The sequence below is a fragment of the Notechis scutatus genome, unplaced genomic scaffold (genome assembly GCF_049901735.1).
Source record: "Notechis scutatus isolate UNSWTSFEM ecotype Mainland unplaced genomic scaffold, rNotScu1.2 NSCUSCF19, whole genome shotgun sequence".
Lineage (NCBI taxonomy): Eukaryota > Metazoa > Chordata > Lepidosauria > Squamata > Elapidae > Notechis > Notechis scutatus.
Window position 1 is genome coordinate 204184 of NW_028263146.1, and position 14681 is coordinate 218864.

Sequence of the window (14681 nt, forward strand, 5' to 3'; positions counted from 1 at the left end):
CCGTGCCTGCCTCGGCGGTCGCGCTTCGGTCCCGGCGTTGGATCTCCGCGATTCGGGCCGCTGACTTCCGGGTAGCCTCAGCTGCGGTGGCGTCTGCGAGGACGTCGGCGAGGGCGATGACACCTTTTGCCATCAACCGGCTCTGGAGGACTGGGTCTCTGAGTCCCAGGACGACGTGGTCTCGGAGAGCCTCGTCCATGTCCGTAAAGCCACACATGCCTCCGAGATTCCGCAGGTCGGCCACAAAATCTCCGATGCTCTCGCCCGCTCGCTGGTCTCGTCGATAGAAGTCGTGCTGCTGGATGAGGGTGGGCACGTCGGATGCATAATGGTTTCGGAGTAATGGCGCGAGGTCGGCCCAGTCCATTGTCTTGACGTCCTCTGGTTTCGCGAGGGCTTTCGCCATTTGGAACACTTCTGCCCGTTTGCATCCTTTAAGTTGCTACTTTCGAGGAACATCAGGAATCGGTCGGTGTACGATTCCCAATCCTCAGTAGCCGGGTTAAAAGGTGCGGGCGGTGCGATGCTGGCCATCTCGTCGGTCTCGTTTCCCGGACACGTGTACGATGGGGATCAGGTTTGGTATCCCACCTTTGTCGCCAGTGTTGTGTCCGGCGCAAGAAGGAGACTCGGAGCCAGTGACTCAATTCAGCTCTTTTATTGGTCCCGAGATCGGCTCGGGTTCCGTAAGGAAAAGCGGCAGCTTTTATTCTTTGGCCGCGGCGGCTGCGGCCAATGGCACCGCTTTGAATCTCCCGCGATTAGTTTCCACCAATCGCGGGGGATTCGCGGTGGGCCAATCAGCGCGGCTCGCTCTGCCAATCAGCTCGCCGTGCGTCTTGGCCAATCGCTGTGCGGTTCTACAAGAATGGTAATGACCGTACAGAACAGTAAGGACAATTAACCAGTGGAACAGTTTTCCATCAGAAGTTGTAGGTGGAGGTTTTTAAGAAGAGACTGGACGGTCACTTGCCTGAAATGACAAAGGTCTCCTGCTTGAGCAGGGGGCAGGACTAGAAGACCTCCAAGGTCCCTTCCAGCTCTATTCTGATTGATTTAGCTTCTCATCTATAGACCCATCTCCTAGGATGATGGCCATCATATTATGATAGATAATCAGAGTTGGAAGGGACCTTGTAGGTCATCTAGTCCAACCCCCCGCCCAAGCAGGAGACCCTACACCATTTCTGACAAATGGCAGTCCAATCTCTTCTTGAAGGTCTCAAGCTCCCACAACTTCTGAGGGCAACTTCTGTTCCATTGATTGATTGTTCTCACTGTCAGAAAGTTTCTCCTTATTTCCAGGTTAAATCTCTCCTTGTTCAGTTTCCATCCATTATTCTTTGTCTGGCCTACAGGTTCTTTAGAAAATAGATTGACCCCTTCCTCTCTGTGGCAGCCCCTCAAATATTGGAGCATTGCTATCATGTCTCCCCTGGTCTTTCTCTTTACCCTCTGGTTCCATCCTCTACCTTTTGGACAACAAAGTTGTCAGCTAGGTTGGTTAGGAACTTATTTGATTTCTCACTTGGTGCAGAATTAGGATTAATTGAAGTCTCCCATTACTATTGTTGTGTGTTTCCTACATATGTTTGTTAGTTGGTTGGCAAAAAGGATTGGATGGCCTATAATATACACTTATGGCCATGTCATTCTTTTTTTCTTTTATATTGACCCATATGCATTCTAGGAGGTTTTCATCTTTAGTTTCATGCATTTCTGTAACAACATAATGGTCCTTTACATACCGTGCAACTCAGGGGTGGGATACGACAGGTTAACTACCGGTTTGTGATTTACGAGCTTCCCTGCACACTGTGAGCCACGGGCCTGTAAATCGTCATCAGCATGCTGTGTGTAGAGATGCAGCCTTCGAAACAGCCCTCTTTTCCTGCTTTTTTAACTGCAGCTGTGCCTCGTTCCGCAGCTGAAGTTGAAAAATCAGGAAATAAAGATCAGGTAAGAGCCCGGGTGGGCGGGTGGGCAAAAATATCAGCAGACATAGAATCGGTTCTATGTCTGCTGCTCTTCAGAGCTACTGGTTCTACAGAGGTGGACAGAACCGGTAGAAACCCACCCCTGGTGCAACTCCACTTCCTCTTTTATGGGGTCTGGTTTTTTTGAACAGTTTGTATCCTTCTACCAATATGTTCCAATCATGGGTTTCATCCCACCAAGTTTCTGTTATTGCAACTATATGATATCTACCTTCATGTATTCATAGTTCAAGTTCACCTTGTTTGTTCCCCAGACTTTGTGCAGATCTCAAGTGCACAAAGATCTTGAGATCTTTATGTCTGACACTGTGTTTACTGTCTACATAACCTGTGTTGTGCCTGCCTGCCCCTACTTTCTTGCCGCCAGTTTGATTAGTGCACATGGTATGGCACTCACTATTAAATGCTTGGTTTTGGTTGGCATCAAGGTTGATAATCTTACCTGCACAAATATCTATTTTGCATGCACTGGTAACCAGGATTCAGCCAATTAATCCAGGTGTCTTTTTTTTCAGATTCTTCCCTATCTGAGGAACATCAAGTTCAACAACAGTGCTGGAGAGGAAGTTTCCTTCTCAGAAAGTGGATTGGTTTCTTCTCGTTATGATCTTCTCAACTGGCTCTTCCTCCCCAATCAATCTTTTGTCCCCATGAAAGTTGGACAAATAGATTCCACGGCTTCCCCGGGACAAGCTTTCACCATTAACTCTGATGCCATCATCTGGGCCACAAAGGTGAGCTGGAAGGAAAAGTTGTACATTCAGCACAGGATTCATTCACTCCAGGGGATGCATAACACCCTTTTAACTGGGAAATAGGTCTATTCAATCAGAAAAAAAAATCAGGAGTTTGATGAAAAACCTGCTTTGGGTTTAACATATTTGAGATTTGGCTTCTGAAAAGTCCAAGATGGGGTAAGATTGGGGAAAACTCCTGCTTGAAACCCAGGACGCCATTAAAGCAGGCAAGAGTGATTTCCATGGACCAATCCCACTCAGTTGAATCCTCATGATTCTATATTTTAGAAAAGCTGTAGCTCCACGTCACAAGCCTTCCTTTGCATTTTGGGGTTCCAGTTCTAATCTCCAGCATCCATCCATGGATCAGGATTGCCACTGGCCTGAATCCCTCTGGAGCCTATCACTCTGGTAGGGCCTGGTTGACCATTTCTTTTGAAAACATTCTGAAGGTGGAAATAGGAATGGGGAAATGAATCAATGAAGTATGTTCATTGCTTAAGCAATCTCAACCATTTCTCTTTTTCTCTTCTAGAAGGTGCCCTTTGCCAGGTGTGGCAAGAAGAGATGCCAGGCAGGAGAGAGGAGAAGAGTTCCAGAGGGCCAGCAGGTTTGCTGCTATCAATGTGACCCTTGTCCAGAAGGGACCATTTCTGATCAGACAGGTAGAACATTCAAATGTTGGTCTTCCAGCCATTCAGTGGGAAAAAACATATTAACTTTAGCATCATTTTGGTAGAATTTACATGCTTCAGTATATTCATACTTTTCAGCAGATTCTCTTATTCATGAATCTAAATTACTATCCCTACAGGCAACTTTTCTTGTTACTAGGAATTTAACACAGGTTCGTTTGAAGGCACAATTCAGGGGTTTCCCTACTAGACTCTCTCTACTCCTAATTTTATATCCCATCAGGAGAACTAGCTCTCAATCTGTTTGGAAAAGAATGGGATGTAAGATTCAAGCTTTAATTTTTATGAAGTATAAAGGCAGAGGTGGGAGTCTACACAGTTCGGATAACCGGCAAATCGCACCATTGGCTGGCCCCGTCCCTCCCCACCTCACCCAGTCACTCCTTACCTGGCATGCACGCCATCCAACTTGCCTGCTAAGTTGCTATTTTTCCTTTTTTATCCCCAACCATCAGTTGTTCCGACTATCGGCTGTGCCAGGAGATTTAGATTAGCTAGAAAGCAGGAAGTTGTTGGATTTCTTGCTTTCTAGCTAATCTAAAAGCAGAGCTGAACCTTCCTAGCTTCTATTTTTCAGTGCTGACTCAGGTAGCAGATTGCAGAAAGATAGATTTTTGAATGAATCTATCATTCTGTGAGCAACTCAATCTGCCTGCCTGCTTTACCTGATTTTGGGTAAAAGTTGCTCTTTTTTATTAAAAAAATTCAATATTTACATAAATATTTACAATATTTACATACAAGCAACGCCCAGCCAGTCACGTGACCACCAAGCCACACTCACAAATTAGGTCATGTCCATAAAACTGGTTGTTAAGAAATTTGAATCCCACCCCAGGATAAAGGATAGTTCTTTTTTCAGAACTGTCAATCTCCCAGGATATTCAAAGACTTGTTGGAGAAAAACGTGATCCATCTAGCCAGGTCTGCTAATCCTTCCCTGCAAAAAAAGATTGAATGACTGGATTTCAATCATAAAGCAGAGACGGTGAGACAGAGAACAGATCTGTTTTTCTGACTAACCTATTCCCAGCGTCACCAATAAGGCTGGGTGATTTGCCCTTGTTGATTCACCATGAAATGCACAGTGACTCCTCATTTCAGATGCAGCTCGTTGTGACCCCTGCCCAGAAGACCAATATCCCAACAAGGATAAAGATCACTGCATTGCCAAGAAACTCCACTTCCTTGCTTATCAAGACATCCTGGGCTACTCATTAACATCTCTCACTCTTTTTCTCTCTATGACCACATCAGCAGTCCTGGCAGTTTTCCTTAAACATCATGACACACCAATCGTCAAGGCCAACAATCGAGATCTCTCCTACATCCTTCTGGTCTCCCTCTTGCTTTGCTTCCTGTGCTCCTTTCTCTTCATTGGTCAACCTGGGAAGCTCACCTGTCTCTTCCGACAATCTGCCTTTGCCATTCTCTTTTCCCTTGCAGTTTCCTCTGTCTTGGCAAAAACTGTCATGGTGGTTCTGGCTTTCATGGCTACCAAACCGGGGAACAAGACAAGGAAACTCTTAGGAAAACCTCTGTCCAACTCCATGGTGATAGTCTGTCCCCTGATCCAAGCAATTATTGGTGCCACCTGGCTGGTTACCTCCCCTCCATTTCCCAACATGGATTTTCACTCCTTCATAGGAGAGGCCATCTTGGAATGTAATGAAGGCTCAGGTTTGATGTTTTATGCTGTCCTGGCCTATCTGGGTTTCCTGGCCCTTGTGAGTTTCACAGTGGCCTTTCTGGCTAGGAAATTGCCTGACAGCTTTAACGAAGCCAAGTTCATTACTTTCAGCATGCTGGTCTTTTGCTGTGTTTGGATCACCTTCCTCCCTACCTATCTGAGCACCAAAGGGAAATACATGGTGGCCGTGGAGATCTTCTCCATCTTGGCCTCTGGGGCTGGTCTCTTGGCTTGCATCTTTCTCCCCAAATGTTATATTATCCTGTGGAGGCCTGATCTGAATCACAGAGAAAATATAATGAGGCACAAGAATTTCTAATTTATGTGGAAAGTAGTTTTATTTTGACATTTGGGCTTTTTTAAAAATTTGATATGATTTCTTAACAATAATGAAATAAGAGACGGGCTTGTTCAGTAAATGATTAGCAATCATATAAATATTATTTAATCATCTCTGTCCAAAAATGTACCATTTTAGTTCCCATTTGAAATTCCTTCTATTTACGTTTGAGTTCAGTAAAATACAATTTAAAGTATATTAAAATATTTATCCCTAGGTCTCAGTATTGTGATGTGATTTGTTTAACTAATTACAATTACATATAAAACCATCTTGTCTCCATTTTTCCAAAGAACAATGGATATCCTTTGGCATCTCATTCCAACGATGTACCTGTTTTGTTGAAGGTTCTTCCTAAGCGCTGTGCTAAGCCATATTAAAAACAACTTGGATGATCAATTAAAACGTATGTTTATTACATTGGCAGTTAGCAAAAAAATATGGCAGGGAAATAATATCTTAGAGTAATGTTTCTCAACTTTGGCAACATTAATGATTGTGAACTTCAACTCCCAGAATTTTCAATCCAACTTGCTGGCTACGAATATCTGGGAGTCAAAGTCCACATATCTTAAAATCCCCATGGTTGAGAAACATCACCATAAAAAATGAATCAGGATTCAAGAAGCTCTCAAGAAGTTCGATTAATAATCAGAATCCAGTCTTGTCAATTCAACATGGACATATTGAACTCCTTTTTTTGCATAGGAAAAATCAAGGGCGCGCATTTGGGATTCAAGAGAGCATCCTGGGCTGAACATGTTGCTGACACTCTTCATCTGTTGATGCACCTGAACCCCTCCCCCATAGTCCTTGCTGTAGCAACAGACATAGAGTGTCAACAATGGGAGGAATCATGGCTCCTACATATTCTACATTGGTTAGACCCAGAGGTAGTATTCAGCAGGTTCAGACCAGTTCTGGAGAATCAGTAGCAGAAATTTTGACTAGTTCGGAGAACCAGCCAATCCCTCCTCTGACTGGCCCCACAAACCCCATCTCTTCTCTGCCTCCCATTGAGTCCCAGCTGATCATCTGGGTCTTCTTTGGTTGCCCTACACAGGAGAACGGAGCTGGGAAGCAGGTTAGTGGGGTGGGGAGGGAATGAGATTTTGCAATATCCTTCCCCTACCACGCCCACCAAGCCACTCCCACCAAGCCATGGCCACAGGCCTGGTAGTAAAAAAAATTGAATCCCACCACTGCCCCACACTGGACCTTTTTATGTGCCACTGGGGTCAGTGCAGCCCCCTCTCCTATTCAACATCTGTATGAGACTCTAGGGTAAGCTCATCCATCACCATTTGGTGAGGTATCCTTGATATGCTGATGATACTCAATTGTAAATCTTTGCTTCTGGTAAATTAAGTGCTGTGCATGCATGTCCTGTCCTGCTGGATGAAGGACACTCAGATGACCTCCTGGTTCGACTATTGCAATGCGTTCCATAAGCAGCACTGTGTCCTCAATATGCTGATAACACCCAGTTGCACATCTTTGCTTCTGGTAAATTAAGCAATAATGGGCATGTCCTGTCCTGCTGGACAATGGATGCCCTGGCACCTCCTGGTTGGACAATTGCAATGCATTCCATAAGCAGTGCTGTGCATGTCCTATCCTTCTGTCTGGAGGCTGTGCATGTCCGCATGGGGGGAAACAGGCTTCAATTGAACCCCAGCAAGACTGTCTGGCTTGGAGTTTTGGAGTCCTCTAGTTCGAGGACTATATCATCTATGGTGCTGGGCTAGGCTGCATTGCCCCAAATTGAACCTGTGAGAAATTTGGGGTCCTCCTGGGTTCACAACTCCTGCTTGAGGATTAGGTGACAGTGATGGCTAGGAGGGCCTTTTCACAACTTTGTTTACATGCCAGTTGCACCCATTCCTGGATGAAGGATGCTCTGGTCACCTCCTGGTTGGACTTCACACTTTTTCTTCCTGGGGTAATATCAATTGGCAAGGGAAAAAAAACCCCAATCTGTATTTTAAAGTCTTATTGCAATTAACTTCCAATCTCAAAATCTTCCAGGCATCTCCTCCAACAAAATCTTAATAAAAATTTTCCTTTTGTCCTCTCCCTTCCCACTTATAACAGAAAGCTTGTTAGGTATAACATTGATACCAAATATGGTTTGGGTGAATAAATATATAAAACTTAGATATCATGGTTTAAGTGCTTATCACTTTAAGCACAATGCAGCAGGCAATTAGCCGATTAAGGGTGCGGTTAGAAGTTACAATATAAGGAAGCATTAGAAGCTGGAAAACTGTCTGTCTGTAACTGTGTGCTGCTGCGACTAACTGTGTGCTGCTGCGACTAACTGAGATTACTGACTGTGAGTGCCTGTGACTGAACTGTTATTGTTTGCTACTGTTTGCTGATTTACTGCGTAATTCTACTGAATATCCAGCGTTTGTTTCTCTGGAGAGTGAAACCGGAGGAGGAGAAGATATCTTTATCGGCTGATAAAGATATTGCAAGGACTCTTAACTTGGACTATACTAGTGAGTCATACTGGATGGAAATACTGTGAATGACTTAATGGACTGAATGACAATGCTTAAACTCTAACTGGATTAAAAACTATTTAAATTACAAACAGTGTTTGTGTTCAGTGTGTGTATACTCTGGGGCCCTTCCGCTCTCCTTTGGTTGCCTGGCTTGACTACTGCTGCAATACTCTTCTAGGGGTTAATCCTCAAACCCTAACATTGGTTATGGGCCCAGCAGCATAGTCTAACTAACCAGGATATAGCAGAGAGAGTTGGTGTGAGTTGCACATTACTGTATAAACAAACTGTTTTAATTAGTTTAAAATAGTCAAAATATCTGAAGAGTAATGGCACAAGTAAATTTGTCACAACTGTCCATGATATCCAGGCTGGACGGAACAAACTATGTTTCATGGTCAATGAAATGTAGTTTACTTCTACGAGAGAAGGTTTGTGGGACATTATAGCAAACCCACCAGATGTGAGTAGCTGGGATCCTGCTAATGATGATGATAAAGAAAAGTTACAAGACTTTAAACTGAAGAATGAGCAGGCTTTATGCATCATAGGACTGACTCTCTGTGATCAGCAGCTTGTCCATATTCGTGGAGAAGAAAATGCTGCAAACTGCTGGGAGAACCTCAGGAAGATTTATGTTCGGGACAGTGTAGGAGCACATATAAATCTTACACGGAAGCTTTTTCGAACGCATCTTCAGAGGAATGGAGATATGTTAGTTCATTTAAACTGTATGAAGAGCATTTTTCAAGATTTGCAAGAAAAAGAGCTTATATTTAATGAACTGCAACAAGTCTACATAATATTATCTTCATTAGATCAAAGCTATGATGACTATGTGACTTCGTTGGAAGTATTGCCAAAAGAAAGCCTCTCATTAAACGAGATTACAGGCAGGCTACTAGAAGAAGCCAGAAGAAGGCGTGGCGTGACGAGCTGAGAGAAGATAAGAAAGAAGAGAAATTATCTTCAAAGCTTGAAAGAAACCAGCAAAGCAAAGTAAAGCACCTGGAAGAAGAGAATTTATCTTCAACGGCATACACAATTAAAAAGTGTTTTAATTGTGGAGGCAGAGGACATTTGGCAAGATTCTGCAAAAAGAGAAAAAGCCAGAATGTAAAAAAGCCAAAGAAAGCATTTGAACTAGCCATGTTTAGCAACTCTGATGTGAAGAATAATTTATGGGTGGTTGACAGTGGCGCATCCCACTGCATCACAAGAGATAAGACAAAATTTATAAAAATGTCTACAAGTTCTCAACATATATCACTTGCAAATGGCTGGAACCTGAAAGCGAAAGGTCAAGGTTTTGCACGTTGTCCGTACATAAACCAGGATATAAAAATGTTGTATGTACCGCAACTAAAGTTTAATTTGCTTTCAGTAAGGGTATTAGATAAATTAGGTTATGTAATTACTTTTAAGGATAATAATTGCATAATTGAAAAAGATAACAAAAGGGTAACTGCAGCTTTAAATGGAACATTATATGTATTAGATAATAGTAAGAAAGGGGAGGCACAAACTGTATTTAATAATATAAAGCCTCATGATGAATGTATCCATTTATTGCATAGGCGTTTGGGGCATGTAAATTTTAAAATGCTAAAACGTACAGTTGAGTTATCTGAAGGAATAAGGTTAAAACCTTGTGATAAATATTTGCGTTGTAATGTTTGCTGTGAAGATAAGAGCAAAGTATTGCCTGCAAATAGGCTAAATGGTTTCAAAACAAAAGAACCTTTAGAAGTAGTATTTGCAGACATAATAGGTCCAAAGAAACCCAGTATGGGAGGTGCTAGATATATACTGAGCATTATGGACCATTATTCTAGATATGGGTTTTGCTATTTAATGAAAAGCAAAACTGAAACATATCAACATTTTTTTCAATTGGCTTAGGTTTGCTGAAAGAAAGTCTAAACGTCAACTGATAACCCTGGTGACAGATAATGGTACGGAATTTATTAATAACAAATTCCAGAACAGACTTAAGGTAGCTGGAATAGAGCATAAGAAGTCTGCTCCATACAGGCCAGAACATAATGCTTTTATTGAAAGAAGAGGCCAAACACTACAGGCAATGGTTAGAACAATGTTAAATGATTCTGGGTTACCTGATTCTTTGTGGGGGAGGCTACAATGTGTGCTAATAACATATTGAACAACGTTGTTAATACAACAACAGGTGAAATTCCATTCACCAGGTGGCATGGCAGGAAACCTGATCTAAGTTACCTGCACACATTTGGTGCACCAGCATGGGTGCATATTCCTGCACAACTCAGAAAAAAGGGCAACATAGAGCTAAAAGATTTTCTTCGTTGGTTATCAGGCAAACCATAGGGCATATAGATTTTGGGAGAAAGGCACATCTAAAGTGTTATGTAGTGCTAGTGCCCAATTTCTAGAACATGAAGGATGGGAGAAATTAGAACAGGATGCCAATAAAGATGTAATTATTGAATCCTATAGAAATCCCATTAGTTATCCCTGTAACTTTAAAAATAAAGTAAAGAGACAAATACAGGATGAAATAGTGCCCATAAAGGAAGAAACAGATTCAATAGCTGAACAGGATGAGGAAGATGAACAGGTAGTAGTTCAACAAAGTCCTCCTGTAAGCCCTGTAATTCCCAGAAGAACTACACGTGTATCTAGACCGCCTGATAGGTACCAGGCTAACACAGTGTGCCAGATTAATCAAGTTCCTAATTCTGTTGAAGAAATTAAAAGTATCCTAATAAGGAAAAAGAAAGATGGTATGCAGCAATGAATAAGGAACTGAATTCATTAAATGATATGAAGGTGTATGAAAATGCCAAATTACCTGTAGGAAAGAAATCCATTGGCTGCAAATGGATTTTTAAGGTAAAAACAGATAAGGATGGTAATTTAATCCATAAGGCAAGGTTAGTAGCCCAAGGTTTTAGGCAGAATGCTAATGACTATGATGAGGTGTTTGCACCTAGTCTTAAGGCAGCAACCTTGAGGGCAGCTTTAGTGTGGGCAGCTAGTAAAAACTATATAGTTAACCATCTAGATGTGGAAACTGCTTACTTGCACGCCCATTAAAACATATTATTTATATGAAAAAACCTGTTGGTATTAAAAGTGAATATAAGGATAATAATGATTGTTGGTTGTTAAAGAAAAGCCTCTATGGTCTTAAACAATCAGGCTATGAATGGAACCAGTATATTGTAAAGGAACTAGACAATATAAGATTTAAAGCTGGTTTAGCCGATCCATGTCTGTTTAAGAGGGAGACAAATGGGAAAGTATCATTATTATTACTATTCACAGATGACATTGCATTGATAACTGAAACTAATGATGAAGCAAATAAAATAATAGCATCATTAGGAAAGAGAATAAAGATCAAGCAATTAGGGGAGATAAAGAAGTATCTCGGTTTGAATATAAAGAAAACAAGGAAAGGTTATAAGATATCTCAGGAAGATAAGATAAGCAAATTGCTAAAAGATTACAAGATGGAGCTTTGTAAGCGGCTAAGACTCCAATGAGTCAGGAGTTTAGCAACACTGATGAACAAAGCCCTGAGTTTGATAAGGTGATTTATCAATCTTTAATTGGTAGTTTGAGTTATATTAGTAATTGGTCTAGACCAGATATATCGTACTGCGTGAATCAGTTGGCTAGATTCAATTCTGCACCATGTGAAAGACACTGGATTGCAGCTAAGAGGATATTAAGATATCTTAAAAAGACAATGAATTATTCATTGTATTTAGAACCAAAGGGTGATTTAATTCTAAGTGCATATGCAGATGCTAGCTTTCCATCAGAAAGAGACACTAGAAAGTCGACTTCAGGAACAGCCATAATGCTGGGTAAGACATTAATAGGCTGGAAGTCAATAAGACAACAGCATATAAGTTTGTCTACTATGGAGGCAGAATTCTCCTGTTTATCATTGTTATGTACAGAATTAATAATGTATAAACAAATGTTAATTGATATAGGTATAACTGTAGATTATCCTATAATTATACATGAAGATAATCAGGCAGCAATTCAAATGGCCACAAATATTGGAGTAAAAACAAGGAGCAAGCATACAGATCTAAGATACCTAAACGTGAGACAATCTGTAAGAAGTAAGATGATTCAGCTAGAGTACTGTATGTCGGAGGACAATTTAGCTGATAATTTTACTAAAGCCCAAGGTGCCAGTAAGCACCAGGAGAGTTGTGAAAAATATGGGATTAGATTGTAAGGTATTATATATTTATTTCACCCAAAAGGGGAGTATGTTAGGTATAACATTGATACCAAATATGGTTTGGGTGAATAAATATATAAAACTTAGATATCATGGTTTAAGTGCTTATCACTTTAAGCACAATGCAGCAGGCAATTAGCCGATTAAGGGTGCGGTTAGAAGTTACAATATAAGGAAGCATTAGAAGCTGGAAAACTGTCTGTCTGTAACTGTGTGCTGCTGCGACTAACTGTGTGCTGCTGCGACTAACTGAGATTACTGACTGTGAGTGCCTGTGACTGAACTGTTATTGTTTGCTACTGTTTGCTGATTTACTGCGTAATTCTACTGAATATCCAGCGTTTGTTTCTCTGGAGAGTGAAACCGGAGGAGGAGAAGATATCTTTATCGGCTGATAAAGATATTGCAAGGACTCTTAACTTGGACTATACTAGTGAGTCATACTGGATGGAAATACTGTGAATGACTTAATGGACTGAATGACAATGCTTAAACTCTAACTGGATTAAAAACTATTTAAATTACAAACAGTGTTTGTGTTCAGTGTGTGTATACTCTGGGGCCCTTCCGCTCTCCTTTGGTTGCCTGGCTTGACTACTGCTGCAATACTCTTCTAGGGGTTAATCCTCAAACCCTAACAAAGCTTTAAATTTTTACCTTCTGTAAAATAGCAGGATTTTCAATATCCATTTGTTAAATCCATGTGGAAGGAGAGTAAACTTTCTCTTTAAGCACTTTCACTCGCTGCTTGTAAATCTCTTCTGGAAACAAAGTATCTTTCAAAAAATCAGGATTTTCAGGATATTACTTGTATCTTATAGTCCCAGTTCAGCCAAAAAACTTTCGCTTCAGAACTTTCTCCTTCTTCCTCCAGCACAATCTTATCCAGCTGTCAGCTTCTTTGTGGCAGCCATTGCTGACCGCTGCTCCACCGCCTTGAGAAAAGAGGGTTAAGCCGGGTGGGGAAGGGGTCTGCGAAAACCCCAACCCCTGTCCAGATCCCTCCTATCTTCGGCTGCCTCTACGGGCAACCTTATCCTCCAAACCCGTCCGGATCGGAGGCACCAAGACGGCTAGCGCAACAGGGATCGCGCAGGATCTCGAATCCCTGCCGCTGCCGAAGCCGACAAACCGGAAGTCTCAATAAAGTTATTATTATTATTCAAGTTCATCTTGTCAACTGATAAAAATCTTCCATGTTTCTTTTCAGTTTTTTTAACTTTCTTTTTAAATCATTGAGAGCCTTATTCTCTTTACAAACAAATATTCCACGATGCATCAATAAAAAAAATTTCTTTCACTTTAATCATCTAACATATTTTCTAACCCTTTTCTAATATAACAATGCTATCCCATGCACCCTTGCAGAATCCTCTCCTTAACTTAAATTTTAATCATTGTATCTGTGTCTTTTAAATAGGTTTATACCTTTAATTCTTGTATGCTTTTCCTGTACCTCTATATCTTGTTTCTGTCCTTTGTAGCTTCTTTTTCTTTCCCTCTTCCCTCTCTTCTTCTCCCTCCCCTTTTTATTCCCTTTTCTATCTGATTGTGATCCTCCCTTCTGCTTCTTCCTGATATTATGATTACTTTTCAAATTACTCTTTTTGGGGGGTTGTTGCTTCAATGCTTAAGTTTTTAACCCCCTTTCCCCCCTTTCCCTTTTTTACCCCACTTAAAATTGCTTGGTCATTAAAGATGGCTTCTTCGTTGTCTCGCCCTTCTAGTTCTGCCAGCGTTTCTTGTTGTTTTTCATAGTTCAAGATCTCCATTTCTAAAAATTGAAATACCAAACCAAAAGATCCTCTTCCCTCTTGTGCTTCTTCTTTTTGTTCTTTAAGTCTCATTTTTAACTCTTCAAGGAGTGATGCCGTTTTAAAAAATTTTAAACAACCCCCAATTGATTTTATTTTGTTTCATTAGGATCCTCCATTCAAAGTTCCAGGAATCATCCAATAATCCAAAACTGTTTCTTGCTTCTTTTCTCACTTTCTCTTTCCAGGGGCTTTGTTATCTTGTAACAGTTTCAGCTACAATGTATCTTTTGCAAGCCTTGTTAAAATTCCACTATCAATTTTTTTTAAAGTTCCGGGTGGTCTCCTCCATTTTCCAGATTCCACCCTCTTGTTTCCTCTTTCCCTCCACTGCTTTCTTTCTTTTTTTAAAGAAAATCTTTAAATTATCCAAGAATCTTTATCCCTTTGACACTTTATTTTCAGCTAGAAATAGACTATTAATGTCAAAGTGGATTAGTATCAATTTCTTATTCGAATCTCTACTTCTTAACGTTCCAAGTCAATTAAAACTGTCAATGTGAGAGGGAAAAAAAGCCAATTTTGTTTCCTTTCCCTTTCTCTTTCGCAGCTTAAAATCTTTTTTAGGAGTAGCATTAGTCTTTAAAATTCAGGTTTCAGGTACCTTAAATAGATGTTCTCCATTCAACCCAGTCAGTCAAACTTTCTCCTT

General features: G+C 41.0%; 1 protein-coding gene across 1 annotated transcript; it reads left to right on the forward strand.

The window, feature by feature from the left end:
* The first annotated feature begins 2647 nt into the window (after positions 1 to 2647).
* LOC148128584 (vomeronasal type-2 receptor 26-like) lies at positions 2648 to 5438 on the forward strand. The gene is made up of 3 exons (XM_087948780.1): positions 2648 to 2731; positions 3273 to 3399; positions 4534 to 5438. Exons 1-3 carry the CDS (start codon positions 2648 to 2650, stop codon positions 5436 to 5438), a joined length of 1116 nt encoding a protein of 371 aa, XP_087804906.1.
* Positions 5439 to 14681: the final 9243 nt, after the last annotated feature.